This window comes from Rhincodon typus, chromosome 17 (genome assembly GCF_021869965.1).
Source record: "Rhincodon typus isolate 14 chromosome 17, sRhiTyp1.1, whole genome shotgun sequence".
NCBI lineage: Eukaryota > Metazoa > Chordata > Chondrichthyes > Orectolobiformes > Rhincodontidae > Rhincodon > Rhincodon typus.
The window spans coordinates 33353765-33375973 of NC_063348.1; the positions used below are offsets into that span (position 1 = coordinate 33353765).

Below are 22209 nucleotides of genomic sequence, written 5' to 3' on the forward strand. Positions count from 1 at the left end.
CTCCTACCTACTAACCTCATCCCGCCCCCTTGACCTGTCCATCCTCCCTGGACTGACCTATCCCCTCCCTAACTCCCCACCTACACTCACCTTTACTGGCTCCATCCCCACCTCTTCGACCTGTCTGTTTCCTCTCCACCTATCTTCTCCTCTATCCATCTTCTATCCGCCTCCCCCTCTCTCCCTATTTATTTCAGAACCCCCTTCCCCTCCCTCATTTCTGAAGAAGGCTCTAGGCCCGAAACGTCAGCCTTCCTGCTCTTATGATGCTGCTTGGCCTGCTGTGTTCATCCAGCTCTGCACTTTGTTGTCTCGGATTCTCCAGCATCTGCAGTTCCTACTATCTCTGAATGAAAGAAGGAGTGTGGTTGCGAGTGTTAAAGTTCAATAAGACTGTGAGAGAGAGAGCTTGAGACTGTGAGGCCAAGTGTGGGGTGAGTGTGATTAAGAGTGTGTAAGGGTGTCAATGTGAATATGTAGGCCTTTAATAGTGTGACAGTGATTGATGGAGACCAAGTCAGAGTGTAGGTAAGAGTGAGAGAGAGTGTGAGCAACACAGACTGAGTGGATTTGAGAGTGAGTGTGATAATGAATGAGAGACTGAGAGAGAAATGGAGATTGAGTGTTAGAGTGTGAGTATTAGAATGAGTGTGATGTATAGCTTTGAAAAAGTGAGAATGCGTGACTGAGCAAGATGAGAAAGTGAGTGAATGTAAGAGTGAGTGTAAGGATGAGAGATGGAATGTTAAGTATGACCATGAGAGATGAAGGTGAGAAAAAGAGTGGGTCTGTAAGAAAGTATGAGTGAATGAGTTGCAAAGTGTGAGTGTGACTATGAATGTGAGGATATGAGTCTGTGCATACGTGCAAGTGAGAGTTGGAGAGTGAGTGTGTATGAAATTGTGAGACACTGTGTCAGAGTGAGACTGATTGAGAGTGAGTGTGAGATACGGCAGCATGGTGGCTCAGTGGTTAGCACTGCCGCTTCACAGCACCATGGACCCGGGTTTGATTCCAGCCTTATGTGACTGTGTGGAGTTTGCACATTCTCGCCAAGTCTGCATGGGGTTCCTCCAGGTGCTCTGGTTCCCTCCCACAGTTCAAAGATATGCAGGTTAGGTGGATTAACTATGCTAAATTTCCCATGGTGTTCAGGGATGTGTAGGTTAGGCAGATTAGCCATGGGAAATGTAGGGTTACAGAGAGAAGGTAGGGTATGACGCTCCTTGCACAGTCAGTATAAACTTGTTGGGCTGAATGGTCTGTTTCCACACTGTAGGAATTCAATGATATATGTGAGTGTGATGTGTGTCTGAGGGACGGTGTTTGTATATGTGTGCATGGGAAATGTGAGGGTGCGAGTAGTTTTGATGGTGTGAAACAGTGTGACTGCTGAGAGAATACAAGCAGAAGGAATTACTTTTTAAAGAAATGTAACAGCCTGATGAGAGCAAATGTCCAGATAGCACGTTCATGAACAACCTCATTCCATTGAGATTGACCACTAGGTGTGTCTGCCTGTCTCCTCTCCCTTCTCCTTTTCTGCTCCCGTGGAAACTTTTGTGTCAGAGTTTGTGTAACCTGAAGAGTGAAATTCTGCACTGTAATACCTGTAAGCACCTGTGTATGTTTAAACAGAGAAATTAACTAGTTTCAACGTCCTTTTATGGTGCAGTAGTAGTGTCCCTACCCCTAGACCAAGAGGCCCATGTTTAAGTCCCACCTGCTCCAGAGGTGTGTAATAATATCTCTGAACAGGTTGTTTAGAAAAATAGGTCAAATAAAAAACAAGTTTCAATGTTAACTTTTCATCAGAACTCCTTTAATGCTGTAATAGTAAATTTCTGTTCCCCTTAAAGATACTGATGGACCTCTAACCTTTTGTTTCCTGTGTTATGATAAAAGCAACTCTTGTGTAACAGTACACTGAAGCTTTCCCTGTATTTCCTGAGGTTAATTGGCTTCTCTTTGAGGAAATACTGGAATCTATGTGACAAAACTTCACAGCAAGGCATTTTTTTTCGTTCTTTGAGGGGATGTGGGCATCGCTGAAAACACCTAATTGCCCTTTAATGGAATGGCTTGCTGAGCTATTTAACAGTCATTCTCATTGCTGGCTTCTGTGATGTGTTTCTGTATTATGTTAGTTTTCTTAACATGAACACTGAGGCAGACTTCTTACTGAAAACAAATACTAGAAGATTTGTTTACTAAATATTCCACTTCTTACTAAAGCAACTAAATACATTACAATTTTAATGCAGACACCTATGGAACTTGGGCTGTATTGTTTAACAGAGTGATAGAGTGACTTTATTAATCCATTCCAAAGTAATCCATTCCAAAGGTGGCATGGTGGCTCAGTGGTTAGCAATGCTGCCTCACAGTGCCAGGGACCTGTGTTTGATTCCACCCTCGGGCGACTGTCTGTGTGGAGTTTGCACATTCTCCCTGTGTCTGCGTGAGTTTGCTCTGGTTTCCTCCCACAGTCCAAAGATGCGCAAGCTAAGTGGATTGGCTGTGCTAAATTGCCCATAGTGTTCAGGAATGTGTAGATTTGGGGGATGGGTCTGGGTGGGATGCTCTGAGTGTCGGTGTAGACTTGTTGGGCCGAAGACCTGTTTCCACACTGTACTGATTCTATTTGAGTTATTCAAGGTAAGGCTTTATTTTTTATCCAAAAATATCACATGGCATGATATCACATGGATGCCTTCATTGAAAAGTACATGCTTGCCTGATCATTCATGCAACAGCTTGGACTCACAAGCAGAATGTATAAAATAAAGCAAATGTATCTTTATAAGATTCAGATTGTTCTGAAGGGATTAATGTTCATGTTGCATTTTTAAAAATTCTTTCATGGGATGTGGACAATGCTGTAGGGGCTAGCATTTGTTACCCATCTCTAACTGCCTTTGAACTGAGAAACTCACTCGGCCATTCCAGAAGGCAGTTAAGAGTCAACCATTTTGCTATAGATCTGGAGTCACATTTAGGCCAGACCAGATAAGATTTCCTTCCCTAAAGGACATTAGTGACATTTGATGGGTTTTTACAACAATCAACAGTGGTCACCATTAGGCTAGTTTTTAATCTCAAATTTTAATTTAATTCAAATGGCACCATCAGCCATGGTGGGATTCAAATGCAAATTCCAAGAATATTAGTCTGGGATTCTGGATTACTAATCCATTACCACTAGGCTATGATCTCTCCCCACCCCACCCCCTAATTTGAAAGGAGTGTATCTTCTATCACTGATCACTAGATAGGTCCAAGCAAAAAAACAAAATCAACAAAGCAAAATACCTCAAACAAACCTTTTCCAGTACCACAACATTGTAGAGATGACACATACCACAAGGTACCAAGAGTGGTCATCTAGAAAAGGATCATATACATCAGACCAGATAACAATGGCAGATATGTTTTTACTATAACCAATGATCATTTCATAGCCATTGTTACCGAGACTGGGTTTCAATTCCAGATTAATTAACTGAATTTTAATTCTACTAGCTTTTACAGTGGGATTTGAACATATTCCCAAAGCTTTAGCTCAGGCCTCTGAATTACACATCCAGTGATATTCCCACAACATTACCAATGGCCTTTCAGCAGCATAATGCATTCAAAGATACATCACAGGAGCATTATCAAAAAAAAAATTGGGCACTAAGCCAAATTCGGAGATATTTGCTTAAATAAAGCCAAAATACTGTGAATGTTTAGTTGGGCCGAAGACCTGTTTCCACACTGTACTGATTCTATTTGAGTTATTCAAGGTAAGGCTTTATTTTTTATTAAAAATATCACATGGCATGATATCACATGGATGCCTTCATTGAAAGGTACATGCTTGCCTGATCATTCATGCAACAGCTTGGACTCACAAGCAGAATCTGAAACAAGGACAATGGTAATATGTTTGTCCAGTACCCCATCCAGTGCCATAAAACCACCGACTGAACGGCAGCATTGGGTGCAGTGTACAAGACACACTGCAGCAACTCAAGGTACTTGTGATAGCATATTCCAGTCACGTGACCCCTACCAACAAGTAGAATAAGGAGGGCAGATACATCGGAACACCACCACTTGCAAGTTCTCATCAAAGACACAACCCTTCCTGACTTGAAAGTACATCATCGTTCCTTCACTGCTGCTACATTATAATCCTGGAACTCCCTCCCTAACAGCTGTGTAATTGTGCCTACACTCCAAAAATATTGCAAAAAGGCAACTCATCAACATCTTCTCAAGAACAATTTGGGATTGGCAATAAATGCTGGCTTTGCTAATGATGCCCATCTCCAGTGATATAATAACTTCAATGCTGTACACCTTTAACACATAAATTGGAACAGCCCACTCAGTCCCTTAAGTCGATTAATCATTCAGTCCCTCAGACCTTCTCTATTTTTCAAGTAGATCATGACAACATGGTGGCTCAGTGGTTAGCACTGCAGCCTCACAGCACCAGGGACCCAGGTTTGATTCTACCCTCAGGCAACAGTCTGTGTGGAGCTTGCACGTTCTCCTTGTGTCTGCGTGGGTTTCCTCTGGGTGCTCCGGTTTCCTCTGGGTGCTCCAGTTTCCTCCCACAATCCAAAGATGTGCAGTCTAGGTGGATTAGCCATGCTAAATTGCCCGGAGTGTTCAGGGATGTGTAGATTTGGTGGGTTATAGGAGGATGGGTCTGGGTGGGATGTTCTGAGTGTCAGTGTGGTCTTTTTGGGCCGAAGGGCCAGTTTCCACACTGTAGGGATTCTATGATTTATTGGTAGCTGTGATGGCACCAGATTTTTGAGGGTGGAAATTGTAAGCAATTATGATAAAAAAACTCAATGGCATTTATGGCAGTTACAATAATGAAAAGATGTCCAGATAACTCACATCAGTGGACAATTATTTGAATGGCTATCCCAGAAACTGCTGGATCAGGTTTTCCCTGAGATCTGTAAGCAGAAAGCAGAATGCGCTATAGTTCTGAGATAGTAGGAACTGCAGATGCTGGAGAATCCGAGACAACAAGGTGCAGAGCTGGATGAACACAGCAGGCCAAGCAGCATCATAGGAGCAGGAAGGCTGACGTTTCGAAATTGAAATCCACATTGATACCATTGGGCTGCAGGGTTCCCAAGCGGAATATGAGTTGCTGTTCCTGCAACCTTCGGGTGGCATCGTTGTGGCACTGCTGGAGGCACAGGATGGACATGTCGTCTGAGGAATGGGAGGGGGAGTTGAAATGGTTCGCGACTGGGAGGTGCAGTTGTTTATTGCGAACCGAGCGTAGGTGTTCTGCAAAGCGGTCCCCAAGCCTCCGCTTGGTTTCCCCGATGTAGAGGAGGCCACAGCGGGTACAGCGGATGCAGTATACCACATTAGCAGATGTGCAGGTGAACATCTGCTTGATGTGGAAAGTCTCCTTGGGGCCTGGGATGGGGGTGAGGGAGGAGGTGTGGGGGCAGGTGTAGCACTTCCTGCGGTTGCAGGGAAAAGTGCCGGGTGTGGTGGGGCTGGAGGGAAGTGTGGAGCAGACAAGGGAGTCACGGAGAGAGTGGTCCCTCTGGAAAGCAGGTAAGGGTGGGAAGGGAAAAATGTCTTTAGTGGTGGGGTCGGATTGCAGATGGTGGAAGTGTCGGAGGATGATGCGTCGGATCCGGAGGTTGGTGGGGTGGTACGTCAGGACGAGGGGGATTCTTTTTTGGTTGTTATTGTGGGGACGAGGTGTGAGGGATGAGGGCGTTCTCAACCACTGATGGGGGGAAGTTGCGGTCCTTGAAAAACGAGGACATCTGAGATGTACGGGAGTGGAATGCCTCATCCTGGGAGCAGATGCGGCAGAGGCGAAGGAATTGGGAATAGGGGATGGCACTTTTGCAGGAAGGTGGGTGGGAGGAGGTGTATTCTAGGTAGCTGTGGGAGTCGGTGGGCTTGAAATGGATATCGGTTTCTAGGTGGTTGCCCGAGATGGAGACAGAGAGGTCCAGGAAGGTGAGAGAGGTATTAGAGATGGTCCAGGTGAACTTAAGGTTGGGGTAGAAGGTGTTGGTGAAGTGGATGAACTGTCCGAGTTCCTCGTGGGAGCACGAGGCGGCGTCGATACAGTCATCAATGTAACGGAGGAAGAGGTGGGGTTTAGGGCCAGTGTAGGTACGGAAGAGGGATTGTTCCACCCATTTCTGATGAAGGGTCTAGGCCCGAAACGTCAGCCTTCCTGCTCCTATGATGCTGCTTGGCCTGCTGAGTTCATCCAGCTCTGCACCTTGTTGTCTGCGCTATAGTTCTGTTCTGGAGAAATTTTGGGAGAAGGAACTTCCCAGTTATGTTCAAATCCCATAAAAGAGTAAATAAAAATTAAGTGAAAGTACCACGATGACCTACTAATGTATTTCAACACAAGTTAGTTTCATAATCTACATCTGTCCTCTTGACAATTTCTATTTCCTGAAATTCCAGGCCCAGCTAGTTTCTTGGAAATCACATGATCTGGCAAATCTACAAAGGCATATAACATCATTCTCAGCAATCTCATTTCTGGCAAATTTCCTGGAACATTTCCAAGCAGGGAGAAATGTTACAAAAAAACATACTATCCTGTTGGATAACGACAGTTCAGATACGTGCAAGGCTTTAGAAATTGAAAGATGTTTCAGAGCTGCGATCAGAACACAAAACACCAACATTTAAAATGGTCTTTATGCTAGAACAGCAAGTCATGCTGGATCTGTCCGCACAGACACAGAGACAGTGAAACTGAATCAAATAAGATAGGGAGGCACTCTGGGAGAGTTCGATTCAGTTACATTGGGACAATGAGGTTCATTCAGACTGGAACAAAAGCGCTTCAGAAACATTGTTACTTACCTCAGGAGCAGGCAGGGCGGGTCACAGTGCAGACCCAGTCCTACTGGCATAGTGAGGCACACATAGGGCTGAATGTTTTCCTGCTCCCAGATGTGGGAAGCCCAGTGGAAAGGGCAACTTAATAAAGTGGCAATTCTTGTGGAATGCCAGCCAGACAAATTCACTTTGGCTTAATGGAAATTAGTGCTTGTCTGAATGCCTCTTAAATATGACATTCAGATTTCCAACCCTTTGAGGGAGTAATAGCAGGGTCATTGACTTTGTAAGATTCACCTTTTGTAAGATTCACCGTGCTCCTCACACAAGCATATGGTGGTCAGCTAATTAGATATGTAAGAAAAGCCATCCCGCTCATAAGCAAAAGTGACCCTCACTTCTGGTCCCAGGCATATTGATTGGAAACACAGAAACATAGAGGACAGGAGCAGGAGGAGGCCATTCAGCCCTTCCAGCCTACTCCACCATTCATCATGATAAGCGTCCAACTCAATAGCCTAATCCTGCTTTCTCCCCAAAACCTTTGATCCCATTTGCCCCAAGTGCTATGTCTAGCCACCTCTTGAGTACATTCAATGTTTTGGCATCAACAACTTCCTGTGGTAATGAATTCCACAGGCTCACCACCTTTAGGTGAAGAAATGCCTCCTCATCTCCATCCTAACGATGTCAGCCAGGTGGATCTCACTGAAAACAAATTTGCCGATGGGGGCTGTTAACCTGGTCCAGAGAGGGAGTCCTTGCTGACACATATAAACAGGAGTATTAGGGGTCCTAGTCACTCTCGGAGCCAGAGATAGTAAGAACTGCCGATGCTGGACTCTGAGATAACACAGTGGGGGTGAGGAGATTTTGAAGCTAGTAAAGTCCACATTGAAACCGAGATAGTAGGAACTGCAGATGCCGGAGAATCCGAGACAACAAGGTGCAGGGCTGGATGAATACAGCATCATAGGAGCAGAGAGGCTGACGTTTCGGGCCTAGACCCTTCATCAGAAAAGGGGGAGGGGAAGGGGGTTCTGAAATAAATAGGGAGAGAGTGGGAGGCGGATAGAAGATGGATAGAGGAGAGGATAGGTGGAGAGGAAACAAACAGGTCGAAGAGGCGGGGATGGGGCCAGTAAAGGTGAGTGTAGGTGGGGAATTAGGGAGGGGATAGGTCAGTCCAGGGAGGACGGACAGGTCAAGGGGGTGGGATGAGGTTAGTCGGTAGGAGATGGAGGTGCGGCTTGAGGTGGGAGGAGGGGATAGGTGGGAGGAAGAACAGGTTAGGGAGGCAGGGACGAGCTGGACTGGTTTTGGGATGCGGTAGGGGGAGGGGAGATTTTGAAGCTTGTGAAATCCACATTGATACCATTGGGCTGCAGGGTTCCCAAGCGGAATATGAGTTGCTGTTCCTGCAACCTTTGGGTGGCATGATTTCACAAGATTCCCATTGGGTTGTAGGCTTCCGAGGCGGAATATGAGGTGCTGTTCCTCCATTTCCTAATGGCATCGTTGTGACACTGCTTCTCCTCACCCCCGGCCTCATCCAAAGTCCAACCCACCCTCTTAACCCCACCTCCTTAACCTGTCTGTCTTCCCTCCCACCTATCTGCTCCTCCCACCTCACTGACCAATCCCCACCACTACCTATCCGCTATCACCATCCCAACTACCTTCCCCAGCCCAAACCTCTCTATTTATTTCAGAGCCCCCTTCCCCTCCTCCATTTCTGAAGAAGCGTCCTGTCCCGAAACGTCAGCTTTCCTGCTCCTCTGATGCTGCCTGGCCTGCTCCACTGTAGGAGCCGGCTCTGCGCTAGCTGGGTTGTACTATGCACATTCCAAGGTCCAGGACTACATGATGAGGGATGCACTGAAGCTTGGGGCACCTGCTGCCAAGGCACAGCGTGGAAAGCCCACTGTCTGAGGTCTTTCTGCTTAAGTTAAAAGAGGGTTTGCTGAGTTATTGGACCCTCCTAGTGGCTCAAATATCTGTAAATACAGTATTGAATGTGTAAAAGAGGTCTTTGATTTGTTCAGATAGAGTCAAAATCCAATGTTTGTTTGTTTCCATGAAATGCTACTGTACAGAACCTGAACAGCATTTGTGACTATGTATACATACAAAGATATCTTTTATGAATAAAATATATCTTTGAAATGTAAATAAAATGTACTATGCACATGTAAATAAAGGGTGACTTGGTGAAGGGATACTGGCCTTCATGGAGTTATTTCATCATGGATGAACTTCCATCTAGCATGTAAGATTTTGCCAGGTGTATGAGGGTCACTCAACATGGGATATTGAGACTCAAAAAGGGACAGTGAGCTTCATATTGAGACAGTGTAAGCTGCTTTTTCTTGCTTGAGATTCAATTTTCTTAATGGGCAATTGATTTTGATTTTGATTTTATTGTCACATGTATTTTACAGCAAGAGCAAAATACAATGAAAAGCTTTTACATGTCGCGATGAAATGGCGCATTTTGAATAATTTAAGAATAAGGAAAATAAGATATAGGTGAAGAGAGTCATCTGCCACCTCATCACTGTCAGGGTATTAAATCGTATAATATCAATAATAGTAATAATAAAATGTGACTCCCCGAAATCTGAAATGAAACTAAGTAAAAGCTGAGCGTAAGAAAGAGGAAATAACTGAATGTAAAGGACATGCGCCTTAATCCTATTTACATTGAGATGGCTATTTAGGCTGGTTCATGGGAGAAAACTGCCATCTGCTGGTAGCTAGAAATACTGCACATCTATCCAGCAGAAAATGTGAGATCAGTGGTTTGAAATTTTCCCTACCTCCAAAAGATAGGCTTTGGCCAGCTGGCAGATTTAGAAAGATAACTTCTTTGCTCCCAGAATTTCCATTACTCATCCTCCATTCTGCTCAATGACCCTGAATGCAAGATGAAGACAGCATTCACTACCATTCGGGGATAGAGATGAGGAACACATCTGTCTCCACATCAAGGTGATGGACTAGACAACTAGAGTCCATTAGTCATGACAAAGTCCTCCCTCTTCCCAGGACCACCCACTGAGTGACTCTCAAAATCTTTACAAGTGGCTACACCTATATCTTTCTGAACACCAGGCCATGTGGCTGTCCATGGGTAGCCCAGTCTGTCACTGACCTTGCTCATTAAGCTGACCACAGATTTTCCACAGGGGGTTTCTCATGTTACAGAGGGATTAATTCATGCTGCCACAAATAAGGTGCACTGCCTTCCTTCCTCTGCTCTAATGAAAAAAACTTGGTGTGATAACAGGCCACCAACCTTACATTGAGCCTCCAAGACAGTGCGCATGGCACATGGAGCTTACTCTGCCTGTAAGCAAGCCTGGGTTTTAGCCGTTTAATTAGATAAATTAGCCATTTTTACAAACACACATATACTGTATTCGGCTACCCATAAAGCAAAGAAACCATCTTGCTCTGGATATTTTTTATTCAACCTGTTCAGCGACGTTATTGCTCACCTCTGGAGCAGGTGGTATTTTGACCTGGGACTGCTTAGGGACATAATTGCTGTGCCACAGGAGCCTGCCTTTGTGTTCTATCACATTATAGTACACTAGTTCAACTACAGAACACAAACTACAGATATTATTAGCAGCAACCAGCCAGCAATAAATGATTGACTGGAAGAAATACCTCAATTATGCTGTAAATGAAGAATAATTTATTAATAATCAGTAGTTAATAAAAGCTTTCCTTTGTGAATTTCGATTAATCACATTTACTGTCTATGTTTTTAAAAGTGCTGTTAGAATAGTCTGTGGGAACGGAACAAACAAGATAAGGTTTTTATCAGTAACACTGCCCTTAAATCTTGAACCGGATGCACATTGATGAATAAAAGCCTGTTTATTTTAAAAAGGCAAATATTCAAAGACACTTCATTGTCTTTATGCTTAAGGCAATCTGTGCATGTGGACAGATCCAAGCAAATTGAATATGAACACATTATCAACAAATTACTTTTCCACAACAACTTTTAATTAGTTTGGGAAAGGGGTGGGGTTAATAACAAACTGGGTATAAAAAGAAGGCTTCAATAAACTATTATTTTGAGTATTTTAAATATCCTGCAGGCAGTCAAAGTATATTCCTTCCTCAGCCCCGGATTTTGATTAATCTCAGTGAACCAGTTTTCAGGGAGCATCAACTCCTTGCTTGCTGTGAGTCAAATACATGTCAGTGCAAATTCTGGTGGTGTTTTATCTCAGGGAAGAAAGAGGTTTCCTCTTTGTGAGCTGAATTCTGGATTGGCCACCCAGTTTAAAGTCTGCCTACGTGACTGGTGAGTTTAATCTTTTTATACCTTTTGTTAGTCAATTAAATAGTCCTTAGTTATGAAGATACGTCATTTTATTGTTCTGTTTGATTATACTTGAGAAGATTTGATTATATTTATTAACTGAGTCTTAATCTTGCTTGATAGAGATATCTCTGCGATATAGAAACTGTCCAAAAGGATTTGAAGGCTTAGGTGAGCTTAGCCAACCTTACATTCCCCCAAAGGTAAAATGGACTCTGGAGAAAATGGCTCCCTATGCACAGGCCTGCAGAAAAGACAGCAACAGCAACAAGCACCCAGAAAAAAAGAAATAACACTATTCTGCCAATAGTGTTTGCAAATCATGGATGGCATGCTACAAATATAGTCTTCAGATAGATCCATGGCAACACCACAGTCAGCACAGGTAACCCCAGTGGAACCATAAGAGCTAGAGGCTTCCCAAGTATTGCTGGATTCTTCAAAGGGCAAGGGCTCATTGATTACCACGTGGGTGCAAGCTAATCACCATCAGCACAGCCAAGGAGTATTGTCCACATAGAGTCACAGAGAGGTACAGCACAAAAATAGACCCTTCGGTTCAACTCAGGCATGCTGAATAGATATCTTAAATTAATCTAGTCCCATTTGCCAGCATTTGGCCATTTAATCAATGTCCAGCTAAGTTTGTAACTTTAGACAGAAGATTATGCAGATGTGTGTATGCCACCGTGGGATCGGTCTTAACTCCGACATACTTTGGCACTGCCAGGTACCGGAGATGTTCTGCCCAATAATGGATTGCTGAGTTTCAGGAGACTAGAGATTCCTACTCAACAAATGGCTCATGATCCTACTCAGACATCTGAATACAAAGGCTGAGATGTCCAGGGTTTGAGTAAAGATTTGTAGCTTGGGTGATGGTTGTAGATGTTGGTGTATTCGTCGAGCTGGGAGGTTTGCTAGCAGACATTTCATCCCCTTACTAGGTGACATCCTCAGTGCTGTGGAGGGGCTGAAACATCTGCTATCAAACCTCCCAGCTCGGCGAACACACCAACATCTACGGGCTGAGATGTTGCACGTAAGCTAAGTATTCATCAGGGCCCTAGGCCTCTGGTGGAGTGGTGGTAGTGTCCCTATCCCTGAGCCAGGAGGTCCAGGTTCAAGTCCCACCTGCTCCAGAGCTGTGTAATAACAACTCTGACCAGACTGATGGGAAAATATTTTCATCAGAGCAATGACCAAAGATTTGCTCATTGAGTTAGTGATGTGTACGATGATGTAACAGTGACATCAGCAGTCATGTTCTAGAGTCAGAGAAGAAAGGTAGAATAGTCTTTATGAGAGAAATTTGCTTACATCAAGATGTAGAATGTACTATAATGTAAATAAAGGAGTTTTGAAGAAACACACTCATCACTTATAGGAAGAAGGAAAGCTCCCCAATCCAGAACAGGTCACAAATTAGCCAAAGTGCTATCTGATTACTGTTCAAAGTGGAACCAAATCATAAAGTATGGTAGCACCAATGGTGACACCAATCTGGCAATGATTTGGTACCATTGACAAATAACCTCAGGGAGAAATGGGAAGACGCCTGCAAAGGAAGAGTCAGAAGACTTACCTTGATGAGAGGCAGACTGGGAATCGGTTGTGATGTCAGCACCAGTTGTGAGATCACTGCCCCTTTCACAGCCACCTGTAAACCCAGTTTGAGGCCAATGTCGGAAGCTGTGAAAAAACAATTCCCACAACATCAAACAGCATCAGGTTTGCAGTCAAAAAGTAGAAGCACTCGGTTAGAACATTGAGCGAGGTCCATTGCTGAGAACAGAGAATGACAGAGGATGGAAGTGATCTTTGAAGAATTTGGAGCTATCCTAAAAGCATTTGCCGCATTCTTTAGCTCAAAACGGAACAAGCAAGCACAATCTTTCAGGAATCCCAAAGGCTAAATGAATCCATTGAATGGTTCCTTACACACCTACCCAGGCGAGCTACTTATACTGGGTACATGGCAGACTTAAAGATGAATTTATCTGTGACTATAACATCAGAGTCTGCAACAAAAAGCCATCAGATTTTTTAGTAGACTTTACCACTTTACCAGATGGTTTGAAATGCAAGATAGGCTAAACTTGGGAAGCAAAATCGGACCATGGTCACCAAGGCTTTGGATGGCTGTTATCTGAGTTGGCAGAAAAGCAGCAACCCCACCCACTGAAAAGCTCACCAAAATGATGCAAAGAGGAGCAATCATTTTAAAGTAATCATGTTGCGGAGGTGAAAAGTAACACAGAAGGCAAGGTTGCCCAGGAGGGATTTCCAATACAGAAAGACAAGACACTTATAACAGTTTTGCAACTATTAACATGTAATTCAGGGATGAAAGCAAGAGAATATCTCTGTAAAGCAGAAAATCCCTAGGAAACTGAGAATAACAAAAAAACTAGAATACAGATTTCCCCGTCCAGATTAAGAAGCAAATTTGTCCCTGAATTCTGCAAGACACAGCAGTCACAAGTATTCACATTCCCCCTCTGCCTCCTTCTCACATTACCTCTAACTTCCTTCAGCTCAGTCTTTGCAGAAGGTAGATGTGGGCTCTTTGAATCTCACTATCCTGTGGGCTGTTCTCTGACCTCTCCAAGGCCAGTGGTGCCACATCATTGATTGCTTGACAAACTCAACATTTCTTTTCCAACAGGAGTTAAAAAGGTAAAGTATGGCATGCTGCTTCCAACCCTTGCCGTCTTATGAACAAGATGTACCATTTCACTGCAAAGAGAAAGGGAAATTGGAACAAATCTTTGACCATGTTCATTTTTTGTGGCCAACACTTTTCAATAATCCTTACAAAATTAACTGAATTTCCACTTCGGGACCCCTCTTACCCAAGCATCCCCCATTGCCGTGAAGTGTGGAATGACATGTCACTTGGCCCAGACACCAGACAATTCAACAATTGACACACATCCAACCCTCACACCGTCCAATATAGACCTAACTGCCAAATGGTTGTATACTCACTCTGGTCAAGAGCAAGAGGTCATTCAGTCTTTATGGCACTGTACCAAGTAATGTGCATGATCCCACAGCTAGTGACCTCGATCCAGTCTGCTATGGTCTGGCAAGGAGGTCCCCTTTTCTTTTCATCATGTGGCATGAGGATAGCCTGAAGGAGGCTTCACAGGGAGTCATGGTCAAACCAAGGGGTTGTTTTTGGTATGGGCCCCTCCACTTGTTCTGCCTCCATTCTTCATTGCAGCTGAGGATACGACATACCTCCAAGGACACAGGTGGAGTTCCATCCTTTGTGCAGACACAAATAGAGTTAAAGATTAAAGAGGTTTGTGCCTTTTCCTAAAACACTTATCGTTCAAATGGGTAACGGGACAGGTCTGCTCAGATGTTCTTTACTCCCTGGCAAGAGTCCTGAATGAGAGGCTGCTGGTACAATAGTCAACAAAATTAAAAAACATACTCTTACCGTGTGCTGCTGCAACAATTCACAGTATTTTATGGTAGCCTTTCTATTTCCTCCTCCAAGTCAGGTTCCATTTGCAGTTGCCCTGAATCTGTACATGAAAACCTTTAAATAAATGGCTCTGTCCAGTTTCCATGACACAGACTCACCCTCCTGACGCTGAATACCCTTCCCTAATGATCCAATTGGGTGTGGCAATCCCTCTTCACTGGCTGCCTTCTGGCCAGCTAGCTGCTAATTTTCCTCAGACATACTTTACAAATGTGAAGAATGGCAAGAGCAGGAGTCAGCAAAATTTTCTATCTACTGGGAAGAGTTAAGGCATTTGAGTCAGAAATGGATCAATTTCTTGAGCCTATACAAGACGGTTTTCTGAAACAATGAGCTGAGGTTTGCCAATTGGTGGATGGCACAGCATTAGCCAGAGATGGGTCACCAGAACAAGTGAACAGCCAGTGGAATGCACCTTCAACTTTACAGCAAGTAGTTGATTAATTGGCTGTCAACAGAGTTGCTGTGGCTTTTCAAGGTTTCAGTTCAACCCAAGATTCGATAACCAAAGAAGGTGCATTCATTATGCAGTAAAGCAGATTGTGTGCATGTTCCCTCAGCAATTTATACACCTTGGATGAACTGGAGCATACCACCACTACAATATATTAATAGAGAAATGAAAGGAGTTGGATCGAGTATAGAGTACCTAAACTTGAAACCCCAGATGACTAAGGAGATGGAGAAATGAAATAGGATAAGCAGTTTTACGATAATACAAAAATTTAAATTGCTGGGAAAACTCAGCAGATCTGGCAGCATCTGTGGAGAGAAAACCAGTGCTGAAGTAGGGTCACTGAATTCAAAACGTTAACTCTGCTTTTTCTCAACTGATGCTACACGACTACTGAGTTTCCTCAGCAATTTCTGCTTTTGTTTCTGTTTTCCAGTATCTGCAGTTCTTTGATTTATTTTTGTTTAATAATGAATGTTACATATAATGTAGTGGATCAGCTGTTCTCAAACTTTTGCTTCTAAGGGCCCCTTCTCTGTTATAAAAATTTCTCGGACCCCTGTAATGCAAAAAGTGTTATTATTCTACATAAAAAATATACAATATATTCATTATTATTTGATTTAGTTATTCCAGGGAAACATAGACATTAGGAGCAGGAGTAGGCCATTCAGCCCTTTGAGACTGCTCCACCATTCAATATGATCATGGCTGATCAGCCAACTCAGTACCCTTTTCCTGTTTAATCCCTATACCCTTTAATCCCCTTAGCCCTAAGAACTACATCCAACACCTTCTTGAAAACATTCAATGTTTTGGCCTCAACTACTTTTTGTGGCAGGGAATTCTGCAGGCTCACCATTTTCTGGGTGAAGAAATTTCTCCTCATCTCAGTCCTAAACAGCCTAACTTGCATTTAACCTGTTTATTCCTGTTAGAATTTTATAGGTTTCAATGAGATCCCGCCTCATTCTTCTAAAGCCCAGTGAGTATAGTCCAAAACTTTTTTTAGATATGACAACAATTCTGTTAAGCAAGGGGCCTATCTTTGACAGGTACACATGTGTATCATGGTCAACATCATTCAGCTTCATATCAGCCAGGTGCGGTAGTTATGAGCAACTCTTAACTACCACGACAGTCGACTGAACTTGGCTCTGATGAAAGGCCATCGATCTGAAACATTAATTCTCTTTCTCTCCTTAGATGTTGTCTGACCTACTGACTATTTGCACCATCTTACTTTCATTTCAGGTTTCCAGTATTTGCAGTATTTTGCTATTGTTTGATTCTGAGCGATCTGTCTGATGTAAAGTCAATCAGCTCTCGCAATAGGTTTGAAGGGGCAGACTCAAGACAGTGGAAGTTTAGCTTCAATAGGTTTATTGATGAGATTTGGAGTTCACAGATACATAGCAGATTCTTCATTTGTGATTTCTGGAAAATACTAAATGTATTGTCTAGGTCAGAGACATGTTACCAGCTGTAGTTTCATTACATCAAAGTCAATGTTCCTTTCTTGAATGAAGGAATGTGAGTTCACACGTATCTGTAGTTTGACAGAGGAGCTTTTAGGTTTGTTGTTTCCTTTGAAAGCATTAATTCTTTACTGTGAATGAAGTTCTTCCACCTTTCATTGTTTGCTTCACCTTCCTAATTTCATTGAGTTTGTGAAGTTATCCAGTATCATCAGCCACATACAGGTAGTTCCACTATAACATGTATTCATTAACGCAAATTGGCTGTAATGCGATTGATGTATAGTGGACGCTGTTTGGATAACGTGAACTTTCTGCTGTACAAGTATAGCGATTTCCCTATAACACGATTTTCTATGGTGATTTTCTGTAGTGTGACATCACACAAGAGCACAACTATCGTGTTGTAGGGGAAATACCTGTATCATCAATCAGCATCTCAGCACTTCAGATTCCTGATCAACTGAGAAAGTGTATACCTCTTCACTGAGCTGGTACATACAGGTAAACAATTTGACCTAAGACAGACTTCGCACTGGTGCATGTATGAACATAGAATTATGCATGCTCTTCTTCACAAAGTGCAGCAAACAGCTGGAGTGAAAAATACATTTGTGGAGCTCCACTTCCATTGACATTCCAAACATTTCCATGGTCTTCTGAGTGAAGGTTACATTGCCACCCACAACCTGCATAGCTTGCACAGTATCCTCAGCTTGGTTAGCCTACTTGGCTGAACAGCTAATTTGTGAATCCAACAGTGTGGCTTCAATTCCCAAGCTGTCTGAGGTGACCAAGAAGGCCCTGAGTTCTCAACCTTGATCCTTGCCTGAGGCGTGATGTCCTTTAAGCCATTCCTTCTCAATCAGGGAGCAGTCTATGGTGACTTTCATTTCGCTTTCCACGCTCCAAGGACAATGGGCACATGTAGCTGTGTTCCCTGCACACATTGTTATACATTAAGTTGGCACTATGCTGACATCACAAGTCCAACCAGCTGATTTGATGCCAGCCTGTCCACTCCTGAAGAAAGCTTATGGAGTTAGGTCACAGTATGACAGAGCAGGCTCAAGGTGCTGTTTGTATATGGGATGAGTTGCAGGCTCTGTTTACAGGAAAATAAATTAAGTTCCTGAGTAGCTGGATCCACGTTAGTGCAGGAGATTTCCTGCACGGCATGAGCTTATGTCACTAAACTGGGAACTGAAAGATTCACCCTGAAGAAAGAAATTGGGCTTGGTGGTCACAACCATATGAGATCAATTTAACCTGGGGAGTACCACAGGTCAGGTAAGGGTACAGGTTGAGAAGCTGAGCTCGCACAGGAATTGAATCCATGCTGTTGGCATCATTCTGCACTGCAAACCAGCCGTCCAGCCAACTAAGCCTGGAAACCTCAAACTTGGTCGACATAGTTGCGATAAATCAAGTCTGGGGTTAATGTAGACAATTAATTCCGAGCCATTCCTATCAGACTGAAGAGATCTCGTTAAATGCGCTAGATCAATCTTGTTTTACTCGGCTAACTGAACTTCTTCCACCCGCAAGACTCGGGAATCGGTTCGCAGACATTAGGGCAGCAGTTTGTGCAGTTAACAACTTTATCTGGAGACGCACCCTATAGGATCAATTATAGTTTATAACACCCAGCTGCAGGTTGAGGATAATAGACAGGTGCTCAGTCTATTGCTGTGCAATCCACAGAAGGGAGTAGTGCTTGGTGTTCTTCGTTCGGTATTAATCACTCGGTTGTAATTTGCTATGGAGGGTAAAGTGAACCAACCCATGGTAGACCGAGAGCTTGACTCCTTCCGGGGGCCATCGACCGTGGTGACTATTGGAACCAGTGGTTCGCCGGTCAGCGACCACGTCCTCTGGTCTCTTTTCAACTTTGTTCTCTGTAACTTCTGTTGCCTTGGGTTTCTGGCTTTAGTCTTTTCCGTTAAGGTGAGTTTGTGACTTTTTTTAAGATCATCATTTGATGGAATCCACTAGGCCCCCTTTCTCGCTGCCTGAGTCCAGCACTTCGTTTGTTTTTAAACGAATGGTAGTTTAGGGAGTAGGAAATAAAACTTTGGCCCAGACCCAGTCTTCCCTGTCCTCTCTCTTCAAGTTGGGTAACCTGAGCCCAGAAGGAAAACTGAGTCTGGAGTTCTGGTGTAGATGTTTGACAGCTCTGATTTAATCCCTATCTGCATGATCTTTTCCCCACAAACTCCAGAAATAAAGTCATTCCTTTTTGGTGACAAAACAGCTTTATTACCCTCTTTCAGATGTGCATTCTAGCTTGTAACTTTTTTGGGTTTGTTTTTTAGACTTGTATTGGCATCTGGTAGTGCCAGTTTGGTGGATTGGCCATAGTAAAATCAGGGATTGTGGGTAGTGGATCTGGATGGGATGCTCTTTAGAGGCTTGGTGTGACTCAGGCTGAATGGCCTCTTTCTGCACTGCAAGGATTCTGATTCTATTTAAACTGTAAATAGTGCTTGTTCCCAGGGTACGGTCTGTTAATCCACCAGGTGGTGAGCTGTCTTGTTGAACTAATACAATAGCTAGTCTTAAGGATTGGCTATTTAGAATTGGGGGATGTAGGGAAATTTTAAGGTTGTGAATATTTGAGTTCTCTAATCCCAAAAGGTAGTGGAGTCTGAGTTAATTGTACTAAAGGCTGAAATCAGTAGGTTTTTGTGGGGTTGGGAGGAAGGAAACTAGTATTTCAGACTTTTATTTGAAAGGCTTGCTTGCATGTGTGTTTTTTAAAATTCTATTGCAAAAATGGATACTCGTGGATAAGTGAGATAGCATGTCTGGTTCTCTAGTCTGCTCCATCCTGGATGTAAAGCAACCAACCCTACATTAATTACCTGTGCTTCTGCTCTCCTCTTGTATTTGACACTTTCACCCTCCTCAGACTGCAGTTGGAGAACAACTGCATTAAATAAATTGAGGCATGAGATTGATGTAGAATTGAGGTGTTGTGGATTGTGCTGTTCCCATTTCCTCCACTTGTCATTTAGATTTGGCCACTTCAGAATGCCTGTAGCCTCATCACCACCCTACAGTACAAGATTAGAATTTTCAACAGTTAGTCATTGACTTCCCTGTAAACTGGCATAGGCCATTCAGTCCCTGGAGCCTGTTCTGCCATGCAATAAAATATGGCTGATCTGTGCCTAACTCTATATGCTTGCCCATAAGTCTTGGTTTATATCTATCCCAGATTTAAAACTAACAGGTGACCTAGCACCTTCTACCACTTGTAGAAGAGTTCCAAATATCTACCACTTATGTTGAAGGGTATCTAAATGGTCTGGCCCTAATGTTTGGATTTCACCCCCTAGTTTTAGAATCCCAAACCAATGGAAGTTTATGTATCTGCCCTGTCTTTTTCTGTCTATCTTGGACCTTGATAGAATCATTAGAATCTCTACAGTGCCAAAAGATGCCTTTCAACCCGTTGAGTTTGCACTGACCTCTAGCATCTCATCCAGACCCTTGGCCTAGCCCATAGTCCCACATTACCATGGCTAACCCACCTAGGCTGCACATCTTTGGAGCATGGGAGGGAACTGGAGCACCTGGCAGAAGCCCATGCAGACATGGGGAGGAGGTGTAAACTCCAGTCACCCAAGGCTGAAATTGAACCCAGGTCACTGGCACTGAGGCAGCAGTGCTAACCACAGCCACTATGCCACTCACCCCTTAATCTAAATTGGAGAAATCAGATTATGCAAATTAGCCTTAAATTGTGTATCCCTCTGCACTTTTCATCCCCCTCATCAGTGATAGAGGTACTGACCTTTAAAGTGCTGTTAAGGAAGCTTGTGTAGTGCACAAACTGCTGCTGTCTGGTTTTTTTTTGTTTGGGTATGTATGAGAAGGTGATTAGATCTCCACAGGGATCAAGCTGAAACTTGTAACATTAAAACTTTTTTTTTCTCTCTGTAGTCTAGAGATTGTAAAGCTGTGGGAGATGTACATCGAGCTGAACACTACAGCTTGACATCCAGAAACCTGAATATAATGACAACATCTCTGTCCATCCTTACTTTTGTGGTTTTGTTTGGCCTGTTAGTTGCTGGTGTGATCCGAATTCCCCATTGCGGAGAATGAAACTCTAATCCAGGATGAACATTATAGATCAACCGATGCATAACAATTGATCATTGACTCTGTCACTGAAATACTTCAAACACCACATACTTCTAAATCTGCTTATTCTGTAATGAATGATTTGTATAATATTTCAATAAACTGCAATGTTTTGGTGTGGCAAGCTAATGCTTTGTTTTTTTTTGAACTATTACTGAAATCACAGTTATGAGAACATCACCCACACAAGAACAGGTTGTCATTCAGCCCTTTGTGCCTGCTGTTAGATAACGAGTAAACACACGACTACCTGCCCTTAGACTGGTCTAGCAGGGATTAATCTTGCTTTCAATTTATTTTCCCCCCCCGGGAAAGTTCATAATTCCCAGTACCCTTCATGCAATGTGTAGTATTTGCTAATATCACCACCTGGACTGGCCTAACCTTTAAGGTCATGCCCCTGAACTTGCTGAACCAGGGAATGTAGATTTTCTTTTTAAAAGACTTTGGTCTTTAATCACTAATGCTGTCTGGAAGAAAACATTTTACATGAGGAAATTTGTGATAGTTGCCTTCTCTAGAAGGTCCCGGCTAGATGTGTGTGTGGGGTCCCCAATTTGACTCTGTTTCTTTCTACTCTTGTCTACATTCCAGGTCATATGCTTACTGGAGTCAGTTGTGGCTCTAACTGTAACTCTAGTAACTGAAGAACAGGGATTGGGCCCTCTGTTTGCTCAGCACCCAGTAGGAGTTGAGGGAGGATTCAGTAGCTGTGGTTTATTTATAGGATGTGAGGTTCACCCTATAACACAGGCTGGTATAGCCAATGTCCAACTGCCCCAGAACCAGTGCTTGCTAGACCAGTTTTGAGGCAATTAAGTCAATCATATTGCTATGGGTCTGGAGTCACATAAGATAGTCCAGATAAAGGTGGCAGATTTCTTTCACTAAAAGACAATAAAACAGGGTTGTGTGGTTTTTATAATAAAATACCTACAGTAGCTGCTAACAGCATAGGAGTAGAAGTTCTGCTCAGTATAAAGAGCTAGGCCTTAGAGGTAGTCCAGAGGAAAGTCACTAGGTTGACACCAGGTATGAAGGGCTCCTGTAATGAGGAGAGATTTGAGTAGGTTGGTCCTACTTCATTCTAAGTTTTAGAAGAATGGGAACTGACCTTTACTGAAACATGAGGTTGTTGATAGGATAAATGTAGACAGATTGTTTCACCTTGAGAGTCTAGGAGCTGAGGACATAATCTCAGGATAACGGGTCCCATTTAACACATGCAGGCAGTTCCCCTCTCCAAGGTAGTGAATTTGTGGAAGTCTTTACTGCAAAGCGTTAAGTATATTCAAGGCTAATTTTAAAAACACATTTTTAATTAAGGAATCAATGGCTATGGGGAGAAGATAGGAAAGTGGAATTGAAAGTACAGTAATGAGAATATTCAGGATCTCCTTCAATGGCAGAACAGATTTGATAGTAGAGGTGGCTC

The 22209-nt window shown here is 43.2% G+C and overlaps 1 protein-coding gene and 1 long non-coding RNA gene across 2 annotated transcripts; one reads left to right on the forward strand and one right to left on the reverse strand.

Annotated features, from left to right (window-relative positions):
* Positions 1 to 12777: 12777 nt before the first annotated feature.
* Positions 12778 to 14453, reverse strand: LOC125485209. The gene is made up of 3 exons (XR_007263949.1): positions 14183 to 14453; positions 13713 to 13930; positions 12778 to 12883 (listed from the first exon to the last, which is right to left on the reverse strand). It is a non-coding gene; the product is annotated as an uncharacterized LOC125485209 (long non-coding RNA).
* Positions 14454 to 18319: 3866 nt separating this feature from the next.
* LOC109917656 (dispanin subfamily A member 2b-like) lies at positions 18320 to 20898 on the forward strand. Its single transcript, XM_020517505.2, has 2 exons — positions 18320 to 18569; positions 20571 to 20898. Exons 1-2 carry the CDS (start codon positions 18384 to 18386, stop codon positions 20733 to 20735), a joined length of 351 nt encoding a protein of 116 aa, XP_020373094.1. The 5' UTR covers positions 18320 to 18383; the 3' UTR covers positions 20736 to 20898.
* The last annotated feature ends 1311 nt before the right edge of the window (positions 20899 to 22209 follow it).